The 20,831-nt window shown below is 34.0% G+C and overlaps 1 protein-coding gene across 13 annotated transcripts in view; it reads right to left on the bottom strand.

Moving 5' to 3' along the window:
- Positions 1–20,831, bottom strand: part of CHL1 (cell adhesion molecule L1 like) — a 199,743-nt gene that overhangs the window by 68,481 nt on the left and 110,431 nt on the right. For all 13 annotated transcript variants that reach the window (XR_014250530.1, XM_082412116.1, XM_082412112.1 and 10 more), the window contains 3 exons: positions 16,899–17,079; positions 11,075–11,180; positions 7,880–8,067 (listed from right to left, as the gene is read on the bottom strand). Coding sequence is in view for 12 of the 13 variants with exons in the window: in XM_082412116.1 (XP_082268242.1) it covers positions 7,880–8,067; positions 11,075–11,180; positions 16,899–16,989 (385 nt within the window). In the remaining variant the exon portion in view is untranslated. The remainder of the gene's footprint in view (positions 1–7,879; positions 8,068–11,074; positions 11,181–16,898; positions 17,080–20,831) is intronic.

Here is a 20,831-nt window from a genome sequence, read left to right as displayed (position 1 = left end):
CTAGAATCCTTTCAACTCATCTCTCTGGGCTCCTCAAAAGTCTCACTAGGTTAGAAATTTCTTAAGAGCAAGCTGTAGAGTCCCACCATTCCAACACACGTAACGGTAAAGAACTGTAATGAAATGGCATCAGAGTAATTTAATTAAATACAAATCTTTCTAACTAATCACTTCAATGAAAAGATACTGGTGACTTAACCACCATCAAGTTATGTACACTACAGATTATCTTTCTCTGGCACCCAAAGAATACAATCAAATCTCCCTATATTCTTTACCTCTCTGTGAGTCTGATAATTACTGCCAAGGTATGTTCAACAAAGAAGTATAACGCTTTCTAACTCATCTAGATGTGTCAACAGAACGATCAAAGCATAGGCAACACTGTGTAGCACCGCGTTATACACGTGCTCTGAAGCCAGCTGCTTAGGGCTGAATCCTGGCTTCGTCACTTACCATGTGACCCGAACCTGTTACTTAATGTGCTTCAGTTTCCTCACTCATAAAATGGAAACTGTCATGACACCTAGTACATTGATTTGTGTCAAAGTTTAAATAAACAATTTCATATAAATCAATTAACATAGTGCCGGGCACTTAAAAATCACTCAGTATATGTTGGCTCTTATTCAAATGTTTTCACTCTGCATGGTACACCCAGCCACATTGTATAGAGATGAGATGGGCAACGGGACAAAGAGCTTTCCTTTGCTGCTGTTTCTGATTTTTCGTGTAGCCTATATGATAACAACTTCTGCAATTTTATGCAACTCTTTGGAATTAACTTTATTAGAGAAAATAGGGAGGGGGCCAGAGGGAAGAAACACTATGTACTTCATGGAGAACCTATGATTTGTTTAATGAATTATTCTGTGCTGCCCTTCCTATGCCAAAGAACTTTATCTATTTTGATTTCTCACTGTTTACAGGACTGGCCTGGGGAGCTTTTGAGTGCCTTTCATTTCCCGTGAATGTGCTCGGCAAATTGCTTACAGTCTGGCACCATTATCATGAATGCATGCTACTGAGCTCACATGCTGTATCACCCTTAACTCCAGTTTCTGTCTGCAAAGAGATTTAATTGATTCCCATTTCCTGTGGTGTACTCCATTAACCCACTTAGAAGTACAGAGAAATAACATTGCCTTTCAGTCTATGAACTCACACTAAGGAAGGACAACCAATTCAGCCCATTTCATTCTAGTCATTCACATACTCTGACGGATGACAGCAAAATCCTGGGCCTTAATTAAACCTTTAAAACTCTAAGTTGCACTCTCAACTGAACAAATTGATCTTCTTTGGTTGGTTTGCATATATTAGTAGAAGAAGTTAACATATGCTACTGGACCCCTGCTTTTGCTAGCCCTCCCAAATCAGAGCAGTAAATAGCCAAGATATGTCTTAAGGAAATTGACCTGAGGAATCTGAGGAAGCTGTACAAATGTAGAAACCCAGCACATTAAAAATTCAAGTTGGTTTCCATTAAAACAGTATTCAGATGATTTCATCCCTAAAAGCCTGCCATTTCTTACATTACTTTAATAGTGTGTAGATATTGCATTATTACTTTTATTCATTCTTTTATTCTTTAGTCGATGAACTAATAAGTCAATCACCGATAATATGCATTCATGCAGCATCAAGACAATGTAGAGGAGGAAGAATAAGACAGGATGCTATCTTTCTCACTTTTAAGCATCCTGATTAATCATATGACAGTCAAAACACTCCCCCAAACAGTAAATAATGCTTTTAAAATGCCATAGAATTTACACGTGGATATTCCTAACATTACTAATTATTGCTAACGTTTCTTCTTGTAATAGTCAAAAGTTAGAAACAATCCAAATGGATATCAGCTGGTGAATGGATAAACAAAATGTGGTATATCTGTATCATGGAATATTATTCAGCCATAAAAATGAACACACTACTGATTTATCCTAGAACATGAACAAATCACGAAGAACAGGCTAAGTGGAAGAAGCTAGATGCAAAAGATCATATATTGTATGATTCCATTTACATGAAATGTTCAGAAAAAACATTCATAGAGGCAAGAGTCAGACTGGTGATTGCCTGGGGCTGGGGGTGGGGAGAGAGAGCACCTACAAATGGGCACAAGGAATCTTTTGGGGATGGTGGAAATGTTCTAATACCGGCTTTTAATGATAGTTATACTAAAAATTTTTATGAAAAAAAATCACTGTATACCTAAACACATAAAATTTATGATGTGTAAATAATACTTCAAAAATTATTTAAAGAATCCAAGGTAAGGAAAATTAGTACAGGCTAAGATGGACTAAGAATGCTAAATGGAGAAGGCTGATCTGTGCCCTGAACGATGGATAGTACTGAACAGCCAGAACAATTCTTTATAGCATCATTTTAACTCCAGTGACGTCTGTCATAATGAAGGCAAGAATACAGCTCACCTTCTCCCCAGACCCACTCACCACACCCACAGGATTTAAGTTTCTTGGTACAGTCTTTCTTTTGTTCACTGCTATATCTCAAATTACTAGAAGAGTGTCTGCCACATGAAGGGAGCTTAATAAAGATCTGCTGAATAATTCACTAACTCTCCATGCCATAGCTTGGAAAATCCATTTAGTTAAATGATTTTTCCCCATGTTTGAAAATAGCACGTTGTGTTTGGTTGGTTGTTTTTCTTTTACTCTTTCTTTTTCCAGCAAACTCAACTGCAATTTTGTTAAAAGCAGAAAAGTAAACATTGTGTATAAAGGTCTGTTTGTAGGGAGTAATAACCACATTTTTAGCTACTGTACTTGTGTTCAAACTTAGGTGGATCAAGCCTTTAAGGTTGGTCTAAAGAAAAGTTTAAGAAATGAGAGATACAAACTCTAAAACTCAAATTACGAAGTTTAATATAAAAGAAGAAACAATTCTTTACAGCTTAAGAGAAGAATCAATTGATAAAGGTGGTAGGAAGCTTTAAATGGTCTCTGATTTATAAACTCCTAAGAATTGGGGTGGCAGTCCTATTCAACATGTAAATGATTACAGAAAGCTGTTAGATGATGAAGTAATTTCAGGAGGGGCTGGAAATGATGCATAAGAAACCTAATTTATTTTGCTCTTTTCTACAGCAGCAGAAAAGATGGAGCAATTACCCACTACATAGCTCAGATTCAACTCTCATCTCTTAAGTACAATACTAGCAGATTCTGGCCAGAATTATCCTTACATTGTTCATGTCTTCACTTGGTCTGCTTAGATAATGAGAGAAAACATTTTTTTAAATCCTCATTGTAGAATCTTATGCTAAAATGTGCCATTTCTTTCTCTGCAATAGATCTAGCAACCGCCTTTTTCCTTTGTGTCTCCATAGCAACCACTAGAATTCAGGTTAGGGGTCACCCTCGTGCCTTGTCTTCTACAACAGATTTTTAACATCTCCCTTTCTCTCCCTCTCTCCCATCTTACTTCAGTCAGTTAGATATACACTATATAGTTACAGCTCTATGTTATAGACTATAGTATAGTTATATAGTATAGACTGTAAGTATAGCTTTATCGTTATATGATTTTATGATTCTCAACCACAGTTTTCTGACCCAGAATTCATGAACATTTCCTACTGAGTATCATTTCAAACCCAAACTCCAGAGGCCAATTTTCAACACAGTATGCCACTGCTCTGTCCATTATTATTCTATAATATCACACTTAATAACCCAGGATATCTAATTAAGACAAATCAGTATGCTACATACTTATTAATTTTATATATATTAAAAGACCATTTATAAAATAAATGTAAAGCATAAAAAAAAAAGAAATACAACACTCTACCTACCACCCATCATAAGAAAAACATAAAATCACCATTATCTTTCTGTTTGGTGCAGATCCTACCCCTTCCCCATTCCATCAGAGGTAACTACCATCCTAAATTTTGTTTTCATCATTTTCTTGCTTTGCATTATAATTTTACCACAGGAAATGATACTCCTAAACAATATGCTATTAATTTTTACATATACTGACCTTAAATAAATAAAATCACCCTTTTTTCCTAAGATTTACTTTTATTGTTCAACATATTCTTAATGTTCATCAATTTTCACTGCTGAGTAGTAACTTTTGTATGAATATACCACAATTGTTTCATTCTATCACGAATGAACTTAAGTTTTTTCCAGTATATTTTAAAAATACAAAAATGCTACCACAGCTATTCCTGGTGCACGTGCGTAAGGGGCATATGCACATGAGCAAACAAATGGAATTTCTGGGTCATAGGTGAGAACATCTTTAATTAAGGAGGCAGTGACAAATATTCTCCACAGTCCAAGCAGTAAACTATTCTCATCAGTGGTGGATACGTGTTTTGGTAGCTGCACATTCCCACCTAAAATTGTTACTCTCAGACTTTGTTATATTTCCCAATTTTGTGGGATCAAATGCTTTTATTATTTGAGTTACAGTAGATCTATTTCTGATTACTAATGATATTAAAAGCATTTTCATATTTTTATTCGTCATACCAGTCTGAGGTGCAAGTTCATGTCTTTTACCACTTTTTGTTTTTTTCTTAAAGGATGGTAAAATTATTTACAAATACATTAGTATGATCTTTAGTTATATTCATTGGCAATGATTTTTTTTCTGGGTTGTGGCTTACCTTTTCCCTTTCTTCCTGGGGTCTTTTGATGAAAGGGAATCTAAAAATCAAATGTAGTCAAATTATCCTTAATGGAGATTTAATTTGTCTTGTTTAAGAAATCTTTCTCTACCCTGATGTCATCAATACATTGTCCGAATCACTTTCTAAGTTAAAAAAAATTTTTTCCTTGCAAAGTTAAGCCTTTAATCCACTTGGAATGTATTTTTTATATGATGTGACCTAGGACTTGAAATAAGTGTGTCTCTATGTGGATAATCAGTTGTTCCATACAATTTAGGGGGAGGGGGGGGAGGGAGGGGAGGGAGGGGAGGGAGGGAAGGGAGGGAGGGAGGGAGGGACGGAGGGAGGGAGGGAGGGAGGGAGGGACGGAGGGAGGGAGGGAGGGAGGGAGGGAGGGAGGAAGGAAGGAAGGAAGGAAGGAAGGAAGGAAGGAAGGAAGGAAGGAAAGGAAGGAGGGAGGGAAAGAAAAGAAAAAGAAAAGAAGGGAAGGGAAGGGGAGGGAAGGGAAGAGGAGGGAAGGGAAGAGGAGGGAAGGGAAGAGGAGGGAAGGGAAGAGGAGGGAAGGGAAGAGGAGGGAAGGGAAGAGGAGGGAAGGGAAGGGAGGAAGGAAGGAAGAAAGCAAGCCCATGCCAGCTCTTCCACACTACTTTCACATATATGAGGGCTGGTTTATGGGTCCTCCATGCTGTTCCACTGGCCCATTTGTCTAACGCTGTGCAAAACCATAGGCTTCATTACTGGCGTTTTACATTGAGTCTTGTTATCTGATAAGACCAACTCCTCCTGACATATTCTGCAAGTTTCTACCAAACCTTGCACTGTGTTCCTCAAATACATTTGGGAATCCAACTGGTCACATTTCACAAACAGACAAACAAAAACCAAATAGAGTTTTGACTTTGATTATTCTATACATCAAATCAAGAAGAATTAACCTTTTAGCTTTACTGAGTCTTCAGATCAGTGAAAATGGTATTTTTTTCCCACATCTAGATCTTTTAAAAATGTTTTTCAATAAATATGTGTACTTTTCACACTTCCTTCTTGGATTTATTTTCTGCTTCTATACTACTGTTCCCCTTTGCTCTGTTTTGAAATTTAACCTGTTATCTAAAGATAGCTTATAACAATTTTAAGATGAAAATGAATGAGCTAAGATCATTAATTTCCATCCTTTCTTCTTTTCTAAAGTATTCTGAAGATGAAAAAAACTCTCTCCTCATAATACTTTAGCTGCCTCAAGTCTGTCTTGTTAAGCATAATTTCTACTATCATCACTTCAAAATACATTCTATTTTCCTTTGCCATTTCTTATTTGGCCTTTGAGTTAGACATGTTTTAATTTTGAAAGATATAAGACTTTTTCTAATTTTCTTTTTAATACTGATTTCTCCATTGTATTTTGGTCGTATTTACTTCATAGCTAATATACCATCAAATATTGAAAAACATTCTGCAGTTTTAGGTATAATGTTCTATACATGTTCATTAGCTAGAGCTTGTAAATGGGTCCTTTAACTCTTCTATGGGCTTTCTAATGTTTCCTCTGCTTGAGCTACCGAATAATGAAACAGATATGTTAGCATCTCTCATTACTATGGTAGATGTATTTCTCTTTTCCCTTGTAGTTCCTTTTTCTGCTTCAAACATTTTCGTATTATATGTGCCTAGTACATTAATCTCCAGGAAGCCTTTATAAAATAGTCTATTTTGACTGATATGAATATAGCCATACCTACTTTTCTTTTGAATAGTATTTACCTAGTCAAGATATTTATTCAAGATATCTATTTATGTTTTCAAAAGATGGGACATCTTTTCCATCCTTTTAGTTTCAACAATTCTATTTTCTTGTGATTTAATGTGTTATATGGTAAATAGCTTATAGCTTTTAAAAAATTTTGGAGCATTTAGTCTGTTTACTTTCACCTTTAATTAGTGATATATTTAGATTTATTTCTATAGTTTTTCTTTCTTTTTCTCTCCTTTCTTGTCTTATTCTTCCTCATACCACATAGTTTGATAATCATTCACATTTGTTCTGTACATTTAATGTAATTATTCTATAAATTTTAAGATGCATATTTTACTTGTCAGAGTCTAAATTTGAGCTATATTCTCTCCTCTAGAAAAATATAAAAAACTTAAAAAAATTTAAACCCAGTTCCCTGTCCCAACTTTGAGGATAATGCACACAAGTTTTTCATTATTTGTTTTTCCAAGGTTTGTGTACATTCTGCTCCCCCAGCATCAACTGTCCATATCCTGGAAGGTCTACGACTTTGAGTCTCTTCAGTGTCCAGAACTCTGTAAGAAGAAATTGCCAAATAGCAACGCTTGACAGTTTTATACCTAAGATTTTTTCCTGAAAACCCTTTGGTTAGAATCAAGTAGTGTTGGATACCTTAAAATCTGGGAAAATAAATGACCACACTTGGAAGTCAGTCATCAGAGATCCCACGCTGCAGAGGCCAGATCTGATAATGAAGAAGTCGCTTACTCTTTGGGATAGTTATTGATAAATAACACTCTTAAGAGTAAAGGAGCTTGCAGTTTTCCATGATTATGATTTATGGAAAATATTACTACTGTATACTAATCACTGGTTCTCCTCTCCTAGGGGACACCCACAATACTGAACTTAAGTGGGCCCATGCCATTTGCTTTGCCCCCACCTAATAAACTGTGAGTAGAAGCTGCCTGTGTAACTTCTTGTTGGAAGCAATGTTCTCTGTCCCCCACTCGTTGACCTAGATGGCACAAGTTTCACATGGTGCTGACACAGGATGATGGCTATCTCCATTAGCTTGGATCGCCCAGTGGCTGCAAGGAGAACAGCTGCCCTGAAGAGCTGCCAGACCCACAGCAAACTACATCATCCAGGAATAACCTTGTGTTAACACGAGGGCTTGGGGATTACTTGTGACTGCAATATAATTTAGCCAAATCTAACTAATATATTTAACTTTATCCTATGAGGCAAAACAAATACTCTTTTTTTCCCATGTTACATATATTATTACTGAAACACAGCAAAATTAGGTTGCTTTCAAGGTCATCCACTTCGAAGTATCAAGATCTGGAAGACAATTTCCCTTATAAATAAAATATAAGGCCTATATAAGCTGATTAAATGAATAATCTATTATTTCACTGCAGCCCAGTATAACGCCTGCTAAACTTCATTAAAACATTAAATGAAATCTCCATTGTAATACTTACTTGGAACTATAAATTCCATTTCTTCTGACATAGCAATTCCCAGTTTATTAGAAGCAAAGCAGCGGTATTTCCCTTGAAAGTGAGATATGTGCCCCTCATTCGGGATCCTGAATGTTCCCGAGTTGTTGGATACAATTATCCGAGGGTCAGAGAGATCAAAAGGCTTGTCGTCCTTACTCCACGAAAATCTGTAAGATAAAACTAAAGTTAGTAATCCTGAAAAATCGTATTTCTTACTTATAAACAAATGTACAGAAATGAGGAAACTGAGATATTTTATAGTAAAAAAAAAAAAAAGTATATATTTACATATTTAATTGAGTATAATAGAATACAAAAGAGGGTCTCTGAAGAATCTGAGAAGTCTTACAAACTGCTATGGACTGAATGTTTATGTCCCCCTAAAATTCGTATGTTGAAGCCTAATTCCCATTGTAATAGTATTTGAAGGCAGGGCCTTGGAGAGGTGATTAGGTCATGAGGGTGGAGTCCTCACACATGGGATTGATGTCCTTGTAACAGAGACCCCAGAGAGCATTCTTGCTCCCTTCCATCGTGTGAGGTTACAGGGGAAAGACCGCTGTCTGTGACCAGGAAGCAGGTCATCACCACACACTGTATCTGCCAGTGACTTGATCTTGGTATTCTCACCTCCAGACCTGTGAGAAATATGTTTATTGTTTAAGCCACTCAATCTGTGATATTTTTATTACAGCAGCCAGAATTGACTGAGAAACAAGCCATGAAAAAGCTGGGATAATTGAGAGGAAAAAAAAGTGAAAATAGGTTTTGTTCTGTTCTTTTTTAAAATTATATTTTAAAACTTTTCCAATTAGAAAGATAATGCAGGATCTTTACTAGTATTTTAGAGACTGCAATATTTGGAGACTAAAAAATATAAATATACAATATGTCTCTGTGTGTGTGTGTGTGTGTGTGCGCGTGCGTGTGAAGAGCTCACTCAAAATTCAAAAACACACAAGCAAGTGCTATTAAATTTGGTCATATATCATCAATATTTTTGGACATAGCTGTAACATATTTGAGACCACAATGGATGTATAATTTTTCCGTGTGAGTTTTTCCAATTATTACAATGTTACTAAAGACAGATTTTATTACCTTCTGTCTTACAGTTACTATTTAACTTACTTAACCATTTCCATTTTTCCCTTTTATGAACAATACTGTTACAAAAAACCCTACATATTTATTTTTGGGGGTACTTATCCAAATATTTCATTAGGTTAATTCCTTAAAAATGAGACTGATAAACCAATAACATAAGAAATATTTTATCACTTTTGATAAACATTGCAGAATTGTATTCCAGAAAAAACATACACAATTAAATTCCTACCCCCATACATAACAGAGTCAGTTCTATGGACAAGGCTGTAAAAAGCCTTTTTTTAAATCTTTATCAATCCAACAGATATATAATGACTCCCCAGTTAGATTTTACTTAGTATTTTATATATGAATTACCCATGCAAATTTAGATTTGCTTCAGGACAACACAGTATTACATAATCTGATAATCTTTCAAAAAGAATAACAAAATTTCATGAGACACATATTTTTCTTCGGAGCATGTCTCTCTCCTGACAACAACTTTCACTTCTTTTCTCTCTATATGTTTTATATTTTATTGCTTTTACTTACAAAAGAACACATAGAATCTGTTCTTTAAAATTCCAATACACTGACCAGGATAACTCCACATACTCAAAATTAAACATTTCCAATTGGTGACATGTTATATCTTTCCATTCTTCCAAGTTTTCTTTTATCCTACTCTGCAATGTAGATGCTAAACAGTTCATGTTACGTAGTTTTTGATATCAGTTTTGTTGATATTGCTGTTACTAACTATTGAAATTGCTGGATTTGCTCCCTTTACTATTGTGATGGGATATTTTTTTCTTTCTTGTTTTCTAATATTTTCTGTTTTGTATAGGCATTTAATTACACCTTAAAAAAAGAATAATGATAGACTGCTTAATTCATATTTGTAAAATCTTGTTTTTGGCCGGTGAATAATGACAATTTAACATGTTAATGATTCACTAATAATTTTTAAAATATCCAATTATCAGGCAATAAAAATGTTATTCACATTACAATTTTAAATAATCAATTTCCATTCTTTCATTCTTAATGGATATAAAATGATCAGGTAAATCAATAAAGGTATGTAGGTTTGCTTCCCAGAATCATTTAGAACTTTAAAATTTTTTTTTTTTAACTTTTATTGGACTATAGTTGCTTTACAATGTTGTATTAGTTTCAACTGTACAGCTAAGTGAATCAGCTATACGTATACATATATCCTCTCTTTTCTGGATTTCCTTCTCATTTAGATCACCATAGAGCATTGAGTAGAGTTCCCTGTGCTACACAGTAGGCTCTCATAAGTTATCTATTTTATACATAGTATCAATACTGTATATATGTCAATCCCAATATCCCAATTCATCCCACCTCCCCCGCCTTCCCCCCTTGGTATCCATACGTTCGTAGAACTTTAAAATCTTGAATTCTCCCCACATCTTTTCCCTCCTCAATCTCAATACACACACATTTCTTTCTCTCCAAACTGGGAGGTACTTAGAAAAAACTTCATCAGTGATTACAGTTACCTACAGTAATAATTGTTTCATTAATAATAGAATACTAGATAGTAATATCCCATGTCATTTGTATTCTGCCATCTAGGATGAGTCGACATTTCTATGACAACTTAAAATATATCAAGTAACAACCTATTCACTGAATACAATATGGTTACATTAAAAGACATGCAATAATAAATATGTACAGAATATCATTTATAAATATATTAACTTTGGCTTAATAAATGCTACCTTGCACTAATCAGAATAAAGTATCTTGTTTTCTAGCTATCTTGTTCACTCATAAGGTAAAGAATTGTTTAATATTTCCACAACGCCAAAGCCTATGCTAAGTATTTAATGTAAGACATTTTATGATAAAAGTAATGTTAACTGGCAAAAGAACATATGTAAAATAACAAACTTTATTTTTATAGACATGGCTATCATTCATTTGGAAATCTTTACTTTCAATCATATGTAGATTTATAGTCCAATAAGCTTATACTGATTAGAGTAAAAATTAATATAAAGGATTGTATACATTTAAATAATTATTTAGTTTGAAGGAAATACTCACGTTGGTTCTGGATTTCCCTTAGCTTCACATTCAATTTGAAAATACTCATCAAAAGGAAAGGCAACTTGTACTTTTGACTGTTTTATGATTGTTGGAACCTGTTGAACTAAATATTAAAATATGTATTTAAATAACATGCTCTCCAAAAATTGGGTGAAGTTAGTTTAGCTACAACAGAAATACTTTGAAATAAACACGCTTTCTATATTGGTAAGTACAAGGATTATAAAAGAATGAAAATTATAGAACAAATCTCACTTCCTCTTTGCAAAATGTATTTAGCTGTAGGGAATATACTTCACTGCCATCAATTCATGTTGTCATATAATTTATTTAATGCCAGAATAATGTAACAGTGTAACAACTTTAAAACATCTATGTTTAAATTATTGGCATTTCATGAACGTTGATGTGTTTATACAGTTTTACTTGGTTCGGTCATTGACAATTCTGTTTTTTTCTTTACAGTTTTGTAAGACATTATAATTAATTTACTACTTCTGTATGATTTCTTCCATTGATATTTGATAATTTATTTAATAATTCTATTTTTGGACATTAGATTTTTTTCATTCAATAAGCAGCCTCAAACATACAGATTTTTCCTTTATTGAATTAGTGACATGATAAATTTCCATGCATGGACACAAATGGTAATGACTACGGATAAATGTTAATATTTCACAAGGGGCTATTTACCACAAACATGAGTACAGTGGTTTCCCACATCCTTGCCACCAACGAACAATAGCATTTTATAAACTTATTTATTTATTTATTTTTGGCTGCGTTGGGTCTTCGTTGCTGTGCGCGGGCTTTCTCTAGTTGTGGTGAGCAGGGGCTATTCGTTGTTGTGGTGTGTGGGCTTCTCATTGCGGTGGCTTCTCTTGTTGTGGAGCACAGGCTCTAGGTGTGCAGGCTTCAGTAGTTGTGGCACACGGGCTCAGGAGTTGTGGCTTGTGGGCTCTAGAGCGCAGGCTCAGTAGTTGTGGCTCACGGGCTTAGTTGCTCCACGGCATGTAGGATTCTCCCTGGACCAGGGCTCAAACCCGTGTCCCCTGCGTTGGCAGGCGGATTCTTAACCACTGTGCCACCAGGGAAGTCTCAAGAATAGCATTTTAAAACAATAAGATACTTCATTAATTATTAGCAAAAAAAAACAAAACAAAAACCCTTCTCCTCTTTATTTTTATTTCTATTTATTGCTTTTGTTATATTTTTCCCTGAGCTTGCTTATTATTTGTAACTTCCCATTTACACACATTTTTAAATATCTTTTTCCCACTTGGAAGCTTGAGGGTACTTTTCCCCCTTATAGAATTTAATAATCATTAGGATAAAAATAATAGCTAATAAATGATGGTTTCTTTTAAAAGGATTCCACATATTCAAATAGTCCCTCATCTTGTGATAAACATTTGTAGTGTTTGACAAGTTAAGTACCTTCCAGACAATTTTACAAAGTAGGGGGTGACTTTGTCTCTCACCAATTCAAGCAGCTGGATGGCATTGCCGAGAATTATGATTACAAAATAAATGTACTAATGCTGAAGATACAAACTTGGATTAAGTTTTAAAATAGGACACAGATCATGATCTATGTTAAGATCTACTGTCACGGAACACTCAATAGTTTTCAAATTAAGACATTACAATTTTAGTACAGTTCTAACAACCTCTGTCAGGGGACAGGATTGAATTCACAAGGAAATATAAATGGTTCAGTAGCAGGAATCTGATTCTGGCAAACATACTTTGAGAAAAGCAATTTGCAGAAAGGCCCTGACTGTGATTCACATAGGTAATATTCCACAGTGGAGTTACAAATAGACCCTAAAACCCTGCGACATTGAGCCAGGCCCTGAACCACTATGTTTTCTCATTTGTAAAATTAGAGATTCAAGCCAGGTAAGTAGACTTTTTGGTCACTGAATCCCTTTACATTCTTAAAATTATAGGAAATCCCAAAGTGCTTTTGTAAACGTAGGTTATATTTAATAATATTTACCATGTTAGAAATTAAAACTGAGAAATCTTCTAAATATTTATTAATTCATTTAATACTATCATTTGTTAAAATAAATATTTTATCAAAAATACTAAATATAATGAGAAAAGTGGCATTGTTTTACATTATTGCAAATCTTTAATATTTTAATAGATGGCAGCTGGATTCTCATATCTACTTTGGTATTCCACATGTTGCTGTAAGTTGTTTTGTTGAAATAAATGAAGAAAATCCAACCTTATATAGATGTGTACTTGAAGAAAATCCAACCTTATATAGATGTGTACTTGAAGAAAATCCAACCTTATATAGATGTGTACTTGAAAAAGGGCGACATATTTTATAGTCCTTTCTGATTATTGCGGGCATTGTTTTTGGATAGTACACCAAAACTCACCAAGTGGCAGTTTCTTAAAGGTTTACTGCAATATGGAATCTGAAACCATATGGATAAATTTTCATATTCTATCATTAAAGTGTTTTATCCATGGGTGCTTTTTAATTCATGCATGATTTTGTAACATCATACAATATTCATCTGGAAAAAAATATTGGTTCACTGAGTTATGCAGATCTTCCAAATACTGACACACATCACTATACAATATTAAAAATTCACATTTGTTAATATCATCACTGATCTAAGAAAAGCCTTAAATGTGGGGAAGCTGTCACTCTCACAGTGGAGGATACAAGTTTTCCACAATTCTAATTTTTGCTTCAACACCCAAATTTTATCATTGACAACATATATTATCAGTTGTTCCTCTTGAAGTGACAGGCTCACTTGGTTCGTTTTGGGGAAAATATCCATCAAAGTAATCAAAGTTTGTCTGTCAGTTGTACTTTTAAGTAAAAATTGGCTTGGCACTCATATAATGACACAATCAAGGAACAGAGACTGTCATAGTACTCTGTTACACAGCAGAATTATTTTATGTATATTTCTCAGTTCATCCCACAGAATATTAAAAAGAATGTACTCAAGGATGAAGATTTAAGAAAATCAATAATGTTTAACTGTTTCAACAAGGACAATCTTAAGCAAAACTTTGGTTCATGTTTTTTGATGTTTTGTTGTTTTAGTGTGAGTATACGGTCCTGAGGAAACCCATAAGTTTGGTGTCAATGCCTTAATGTGTGCTGGGCAACTGCAGTTTTAGCACCACTGCTTTTGTGACATCAGTGCAAATGTCAACATGATGGAAAAGGAAAAATGACATTTTAGTATTATTATGAAACATTTGATTGCATGCACTGCCTGAACAAATCTCTGTGACCCTGAGGGGTCCATGAATCACATTTTGAGTACTGATGGCCAGCCTAGAATAATAACTCAACAACCATTTCCCATTTTAAACTTCAGTTTTCTTTACTTTTGCCTAACGAATCTGATAATTGAATTTTACTAGTTTAGTGACAATGCAAGTGCGGGCTTCATATTCAGAAACATTTTAATAACGTGCAAAAAACATTCATATCTTCATTGACATTTACCTTGTTTCTGATTACCGCTCTTTCTCAGTAGAGCAGATCTTGAACTTACTGCAAATTCATACTATTTAAATGTTATTACAGTTATAAATGGTGAGGGTTGATGCACAATAGCAACAGTCCCTAAGATATCAGCTAATAACTTGTGAACAACTTGTTTATTAGAACATTATTCTTTCTTAAATTTGCTAAGGTTGTAAAGTCTCAGCCATAACTAATTATTCAGGGAGTGGAGCTAATAACCTTTGGGTGTTTATAAGAATATGTATTCTACATTATAAATCCTTTCCTCCATAATTAGGCCAATTACAGAGACACCAGACTCATTGACATTCAAATTGAATACCTGCCTTACTTGCATTTGGTAGTGAGAGCTCTAGAGTACTGAAATAAATGGGTAGTATTCAGATGTTCTGAAAACATGTCATTAATATTTTATAACAATTGTTGTCTAACGACATTAGAGTGTGAAAATGCACAAGTAACTGAGACAACCAGAATAAAAATGTGTCTTATGTACTAATACAAAATTTCCAATCACCACTGGTGAACTAAATGAGAAAAGATGGAGGGAAAATGTATATGCTATGATCAGAATGTATATTCTATGGTCAGGAATCTGAATCAGGAATCCCAGTGCATCTTTGGTGCTACTGGGAAGAAAATGTAAAATTGTTAACCCCTTTTTCCACGAGGATTGCCAAGAACTGTGCTCTTAATTTGGCACCGCATACTCAAAGCCCAAAGAATGTACTTAAGATGAATTATTTCAGGCTCTTGACCAGTGTTTGTACAAATAGGCCAGTATATGTGGTGTGTAGGCTAACAGATTTCACCTTGACTAAAGCAGAACTTTAAATCTGTACATCTGAGAACATGTAAGTGAAATTCCTTAAAAGGGTGAATATTGACACAGAGACTTGAGGATAGTAGAGAAAAGATTCTTACCTTGGGGATGAAATACAAATGCAGGGCCACCCAAAGTGTGTCATGTGAAATTGCTACATCAAGTATTTAAGGCAGCCCTTAGGAAATGGTTTTGGAACATATTATACACTCAGAGAATTATTTCCTTTTCTAGTCACACTCAGACTGTCCAAGTACTTCTGAAGAAAAGTTTCAGTTGCGTTAGCACCTCTCTAACATTTCTTCAACTTTCTGAAGTCAAGACTAGTCCTTTGAAATTTAGATGATCTGCACAGATCATTTCCAATGCTAAGGTTCTAATAAACATTCTTATATCTTACATTTTAACTCTCCTAATTAGGTATGGAAGAAATAGTAGGGGTTAATACTTGAACTGTATGGATAAAAATACCTAAGTAATCTCTCAACGGTCTTTTTTTAAATCTTATGTGCTTATAAACAAGAGAAATTCCCCAAACCTGTACATTAAATAGTTAATACACTATTACATAAATTGTGTTTGCAGGTGCACTGTTTTTTGAACTTCTAATTACTATAACTTGTTGAAACTGATTTATGATAAAGAGTTACATCCATTTTACCAATATATGTTAAGATATATCACGACTAACATTTTGATATGAATTCACCCTATAGAATGCTCTAAATTTGCAGAGGTGGTATCATTTTACACTTTTAGTTGTGTACTATGAAAACGGCTTTTTAATATTGTCCTAATTGTTTTCATTCTTAAATATATAATTTTTAAAAAAATTTTATTGGAGTATAGTTGCTTTACAATGTTTTGTTAGTTTCTACTGTACAGCAAAGTGAATCAGCTATTACATATACATATATCCCCTCTTTTTTGGATTTCCTTCCCATTTAGGTCACCTCAGAGCACTGAGTAGAGTTTCCTGTGCTATATAGTAGGTTCTCACTAGTTATCTATTTTATACATAGTATCAATAGTGTACCACTCTTAAATATATAATCATTTTGAAAAACAATACAAAGTTAAATCGGTTCCTTTTTGGCCTGATTGGTCGAATGCCAGTAACTTCTGAGTCACAATTCTCCCTAAAATAAACTAATCTGATACATAAAAGTAATAGCTGTTGCTAATATTGCAGATTATCTTACGTGGTGAAATAGCACCTGATCTATAGGTTATATTTCTTGTTATGTGCCAAGTTTGCCTAAGAGGCAAAAAGCTGCAAAATAATTAATTATAGCAGGCGGCCAAATATAAGTCTTCTGAAAAATTTAAAAGAACATGAATTCTGATGATAGATTGCTGTAAAATCTATAGAAATATGGTAGAAAAATCACATCCTCAACATATAATTATTCTACTTAAAAATCAAAATGCAAATATGGACTTTTATAAGTAGGTATTGAATGTTGTCACTTTACCTGAAAGTGGTATATCAACAGCTGTTGAGAATTTTAACAGGAAGAAAATTAGAGATGTGATTAATCCTCTTCCACTTAACAGCATCCCCATTGTTCTTCAGGAAGGAAGCAACCCAGAAAGAATGAAAATCCTACTGTCTCTTCTTACTTTTGGCTGAAAGCTGCGACGAACGTGGTTAACCTGGAAACAAACAAACAAACAAAAGACTAACAAATTCATGTACTGTAGGGATTCTAAGTTCACGTACTGTAAAAGGTCAACATAACAGCAACTGAATACATTTTTCTGTTGGCAATGATTTCCTCCTTATGAAACTGTTCTCAAATAACTCCACACAAATCTTAGTTTTTCCTTGTTGTATTTAAAATAAAAGACAGTTGATAAATGCTATATGGTAAACCAATAAATCGTATTTTTTTGGTCAGCGGAATTTTTACTTGGAAGGTACTCTAGTATACTCTAATGAATTTCAGTGGCTATGAGAATAACCTCATTTAGGTCATTTCATTCAAAAGGTGACTCTTTCAATCAATTCTTTATATCAAGCATTCAACCCCATCTAAGTCATTCATTAAGTATCACAAATTTAACATTTAATTTTCCTGTCAAACTACCTTTTCATGTTCAAAATTATCACACTAATAGATGGTGAATAGCAATATATAGGGAAGGGATAAAGGAAGAACAAATGGATAAGGACCGGCCATGTCAACTAAAATTTACAAATCTAGGCTTTACTCAAGCAGAAGATAAGAGCATCCGTTACTTTCCACTTTGGCAGAATGTTTATTCACTCCAGTGTTGACGTAAATAGAGTAAGGATTAAAATATCAAATTTCCCTTACTTTCTCTTATGATTTTCCTTTTCTTCTGAAACATTATGATAATAGACATCCAAACGTTGTTTATAATGTATTGTTTTTTAATTGAATGAAAGATTCTTTAAACTCTAGAGTAATTTACAATTTTTAAAAGTTTCACACACATGATTTCATGTAATCCCTTAATAACCCTTTTATTCCCCTATCCCTAGATTACCCTTCCCCCCCCAGTGATAACCATTAGTTTGTTCTCTGTATCTGTGCATTTGCTTTTTTGCTTTATTCACTAGTTTGTTGTATTTTTTAGATTCCACATATCAGTGATATCATACAGTATTTGTCATTCTCTGTCTGACTTATTTCACTTAGCATAATGCCCTCCAAGTCCATCCATACTACTGCAAATGGCATAATGTCATTTTTTTTATGGCTGAGAAATATTCCATTGTATATACAATACCACATCTTCTTTATCCATTCATCTGTTGATGGATACTTAGGTTGCTTCCATACCCTGGCAATTGTAAATGATGCTGTAATGAAAGTTGGGGTGCACTGTGTTTTTTGGGGGTTTTTTTGGATGTATACCCAGGAGTGGAAAGATGGGTCCTATGGTAGTTCTAATTTTAGTTTTTTGAGAAACCTTAACACTGTTTTCCACAGTGGCTGCAGCAATTTACATTCCCACTAACAGTATATGAGGGTTCCCTTTTCTCCACATCCTCTCTTATTTGTGTTGTGATAGCCATTCTAATGGGTGTGAGGTGATATCTCATTGTGGTTTTGATTTGCCTTTCCCTGATGATTAACTATGTTGAGCATCTTTTCATGTGCCTGCTGAACATCTGCAGTTCCTCTTTGGAAAAGTGTCTATTCAGTTGTTCTGTCCATTTTTTAATTGGGTTGTTTGGTTTTTTTTTAATGTTGAGTTGTATGAGCTGTTTATATGTGTTGGATATAAAACTCTCCAGAAAGTGGGCATAGAGGGAACATACCTCAACATAATAAAGGCCATATATGACCATTCCACAGCTAAAATCATACTCAGTGGTGAAAAGCTGAAAGCATTTCCTCTAAGATCACGTACAAGACAAGGATATCCACTCTCACCACTTTTATTCAACATAGTTTTAGAAGTTGTAGCCACAGCCATAAGACAAGAAAAAGAAATAAAAGAAACCCAAATTGGAAACGAAGAGGTAAAACTGTCACTGTTTGCAGATGACATGATAATATACATAGGAAATCCTAAAGACACCACCAAAAACTATGAGAGCTCAGCAATGAATTCAGTAGAGTTGCAGGATACAAAATTAATATAAGAAATCTGTCACATTTCTATACATTAACAATGAACTAACAAAATTAGAAATTAAGGAAACAACCCCATTTACCATAGCATCGAAAAAAATAAAATACCTAGGAATAAACCCACCTGCAGAGGTAAAAGACCTTACTCAGAAACCTAAGACACTGATGAAAGAAATTGAAGATGATACAAGCAGATGGAAAGATATACTGTGTTCTTGAATTGGGAGAATTAATATTGTTAAAATGACCATGGTACACAAGGCAATCTACAGATTCAATGCAATCCCTATCAAAATGTCAAGGGCATTTTTCACAGAACTAGAATAAATGATTTTAAAATTTGTATGGAAACACAAAAGACCTCGAATAGCTGAAATGATCTTGAGAAGGAAGAACAGAGCTGGAGGAATCATGCTCCCTGACTTCAGAGTATACTACAAAGCCACAGTAATCAAAACAGTATGGTACTCGAACAAAAACATATACATAGATCATTTAAATAGGATAGAAAGCCCAGAAATAAAGCCACATCCTTATGGTCAAGTAATCTACAACAAAGGTGGCAAGAATATACAATGAAGAAAAGACAGTCTCTTCAATAAGTGGTACTGGGAAAACTGGACAGCTACACATAAAAGAGTGAAATTAGAACATTCTCTAACACCATATACAAAAAAACCCACAAAACCCTCCAAATGGATTAAAGACTTAAATGTAAGACCAGATACTATACAATTCCTAAACGAAAACATAGGCAGAACAATCTTTGACAAAAATTGTAGCAATATTCTTTTGCATCCAAAGCAAAGGAGATAAAAGCAAAATTAAACAAATGGGACCTAAGTAAACTTACAAGCTTTTGCATATCAAAGGAAACCAGTGACAAAATGAAAAGACAACCTACTAAATGGGAGAGGAAATTTGCAAATGATATAATGTATTCATAAAAATGAATTTGCTTCAAAATGTGATAGTTTTTTCAGGTACATAAATTTTTCTATAAAAATAATTTACTTATTTATTCACTTATAACTAGTAGAAAAATTAATTCCATACAGTCAGATAAGACATTAAATTTATATTTAACTCCAAATATTTTGAGTTTTTTACTTCGCCTCAAGTTGTACCTCAAGATATTATGGACCGGAACTTTTCATATACTTATGCAAATAGGTAAAATTTAAAGTAGTAACTAATGCTGCTGTTTAGCTGTTTTAAAACTTTGAGAGTCTGAAGAGACAACAATCTCATTTATATTTTAAGAAAAGCTACATTGAGCAATAAGGAAAATATTGCCATCCGCCCCACAAAACGTTATGAATGTTTGTTCTTAAATTAGAGTAATGCCATTACTCTACTTTGTCTGACATCAATTGACCCATTTGTAAAATGGGAATTGGAAAAACAAAAACAAAACCTACCCTTGTGTGGTTCAGAATAATTCCTAAAATAACAAATAACTTACATTGGTAATTAAAAATATTTTCAAATGTGTCATTATGTTAAATGACACCCATTTTCCTGGTGAAAGAATTATTCCAGTCAACAAAACAAAATGTGAAAAAAAATTGCTTTCATTATAAAAAGCAGAACATTGCCTAAGGACAAAAACTCAGTTCTGCATATTTGTATAAACTTGGGGGGTACTGAACCATTAACTATTTCTAAGATGAAAAGTCAGAAGAAAATATTAATGCTGTGGGCTTTGAATTTTTCTTTTCCTTCTCTCTTCTGAAACACTCTGGTAATAGTAATCTAAATTCATTGTTTATAATTATATATCACTCTTTACCTGCTATC

This window comes from Balaenoptera physalus, assembly GCF_965194825.1.
Source record: "Balaenoptera physalus genome assembly, chromosome: 11".
Classification (NCBI taxonomy): domain Eukaryota; kingdom Metazoa; phylum Chordata; class Mammalia; order Artiodactyla; family Balaenopteridae; genus Balaenoptera; species Balaenoptera physalus.
The sequence above is the reverse complement of the archived record's forward strand: the minus strand, read 5'-3'. Positions and strand labels throughout refer to the sequence as shown.